The 1,497-nt window shown below is 47.0% G+C and overlaps 1 protein-coding gene across 1 annotated transcript; it reads right to left on the reverse strand.

The window, feature by feature from the left end:
- Positions 1–64: 64 nt before the first annotated feature.
- LOC109509631 (microtubule-actin cross-linking factor 1-like) lies at positions 65–1,491 on the reverse strand (the record flags this gene model as incomplete). Its single annotated transcript, XM_019859461.1, has 6 exons — positions 1,452–1,491; positions 1,142–1,335; positions 871–1,030; positions 689–772; positions 236–343; positions 65–163 (listed from the first exon to the last, which is right to left on the reverse strand). Coding segments are annotated over exons 2-6 (525 nt in total), but the record flags the coding sequence as incomplete, so codon positions are not given.
- Between the last annotated feature and the right edge of the window lie 6 nt (positions 1,492–1,497).

A 1,497-nucleotide genomic window follows, 5' to 3' on the forward strand; every position in this document is an offset into this window, starting at 1 on the left:
GCCAGTGATCCCCCTTGAATGAATGCTTTGCTATGAAATACATATTTCATGATTAAAATCTCACTTCTTCTTCTTCCAGTCGTCTGAGGGCGTCACTGATGTACTTGACATGTTGCGTAGTCAACGTGACCAATGCTGTGTAGCGTGTGCGCAGGTCCATGAACTGGACGGGGGGGGAAAAACTTCTGAAATGTATTCACATATGAACACAAATTTCAAATGAATGTGCTCAGACCTCCTGAGTGATGGCGTCAGAGGAAGAGTGCATCCTCCTCCTCTTCACCAGTGACTTGTGCATGGACTCCACGAAGGCTCTGAAAGTCATCAGCTGAAGCTCGTAATCCTGCAGAGAAAATCATTTTGAATTGACAAAGTGCTTTGGCATGAAAATGTCACACGGCGCCAATCACATCACCTTGTCAGAAAATAAACAGGTTGATGCATCAGTGACTGGGGAGGGATAAATTTTACATTGCGAGGAAATTACAATCTGAGCTGCATCTTGAGATCACCAATCACGGCTTTTACTTTCTTGAACCACAAATGTCAGGTTTTGTGTTCGTTTGCCATATTGACCCTTTGTCACAGTCACGAATTAAAATATCTACATACACTTTTTATATAAATAACTTGATAGCTTGTCTTATCCAATCACTGTGTCAACTACCAACACACTATACACACTGACCTTGACTGAGGTGCAGTAATGTTTGGAGTGAGCCTGGCAATCATCGAGTTTGGTCTGGTTGTCTTCGATCTCAGCGACCAAAGCCTATTACATAAGCAGTAACAAGTCCAAAATCATATCCACATGTATTAACATTGTTTAGACTCATTTTTTTAGTATCGTCAGACTGTGTGTGGACTGACCGTCTGCTGCGCCAGTTGCTCGGAGAGCGCCTTGCTGTCAGTGGTCCCAGCCGGTGTGTTCTCCTGCCGCTGCGTGGTCTCTTGGATCCACGTCATCAGCTCCGAGTGTCCGTCTCTGTACTGCTGCAGAACCGAGGCAATACCCTGCAGCTCTGCCCGCCTGTCCTCACGGGACAAAACACAAACAAAAATAAATAAATATACGTATCATAATCTACCATATGGTGAGTGAATTTCACTTGTGGGCGTGACAACATCCTGCGCCACTCACCGCGTTTCGATCTGCTTTTTAACACCGCACCACCGCTCCGCCGCCTGACTGGCTCGTTCCTGGTAGCGCTCCATCTCGGGGTTGCGGTCCGGGTGGAGGACGGTGAGACGGGACGTCGCCTCTTTGGCCTGGAGGACGTCCGACTGAAGGGACTCGAAGACGCCCTCCTGCTCGGAGAGCTCGCACTGCCACTTCTACAAAGAAAGGGAAAAAAGCTGTTGATGTAGGTTGACTGTAAAATATCCATCTATCGACAGTGTAGCTATTCATCGATCAATTAATTACACTGTACAGGCTTCCAACACCTTACCCCCAATTGATCTCTTAGGCTTTGGATGGCTGCCGTGTCTGCAGGA

The sequence above is a fragment of the Hippocampus comes genome, unplaced genomic scaffold (genome assembly GCF_001891065.2).
Source record: "Hippocampus comes isolate QL1 unplaced genomic scaffold, H_comes_QL1_v1.1 C16975938, whole genome shotgun sequence".
Lineage (NCBI taxonomy): Eukaryota > Metazoa > Chordata > Actinopteri > Syngnathiformes > Syngnathidae > Hippocampus > Hippocampus comes.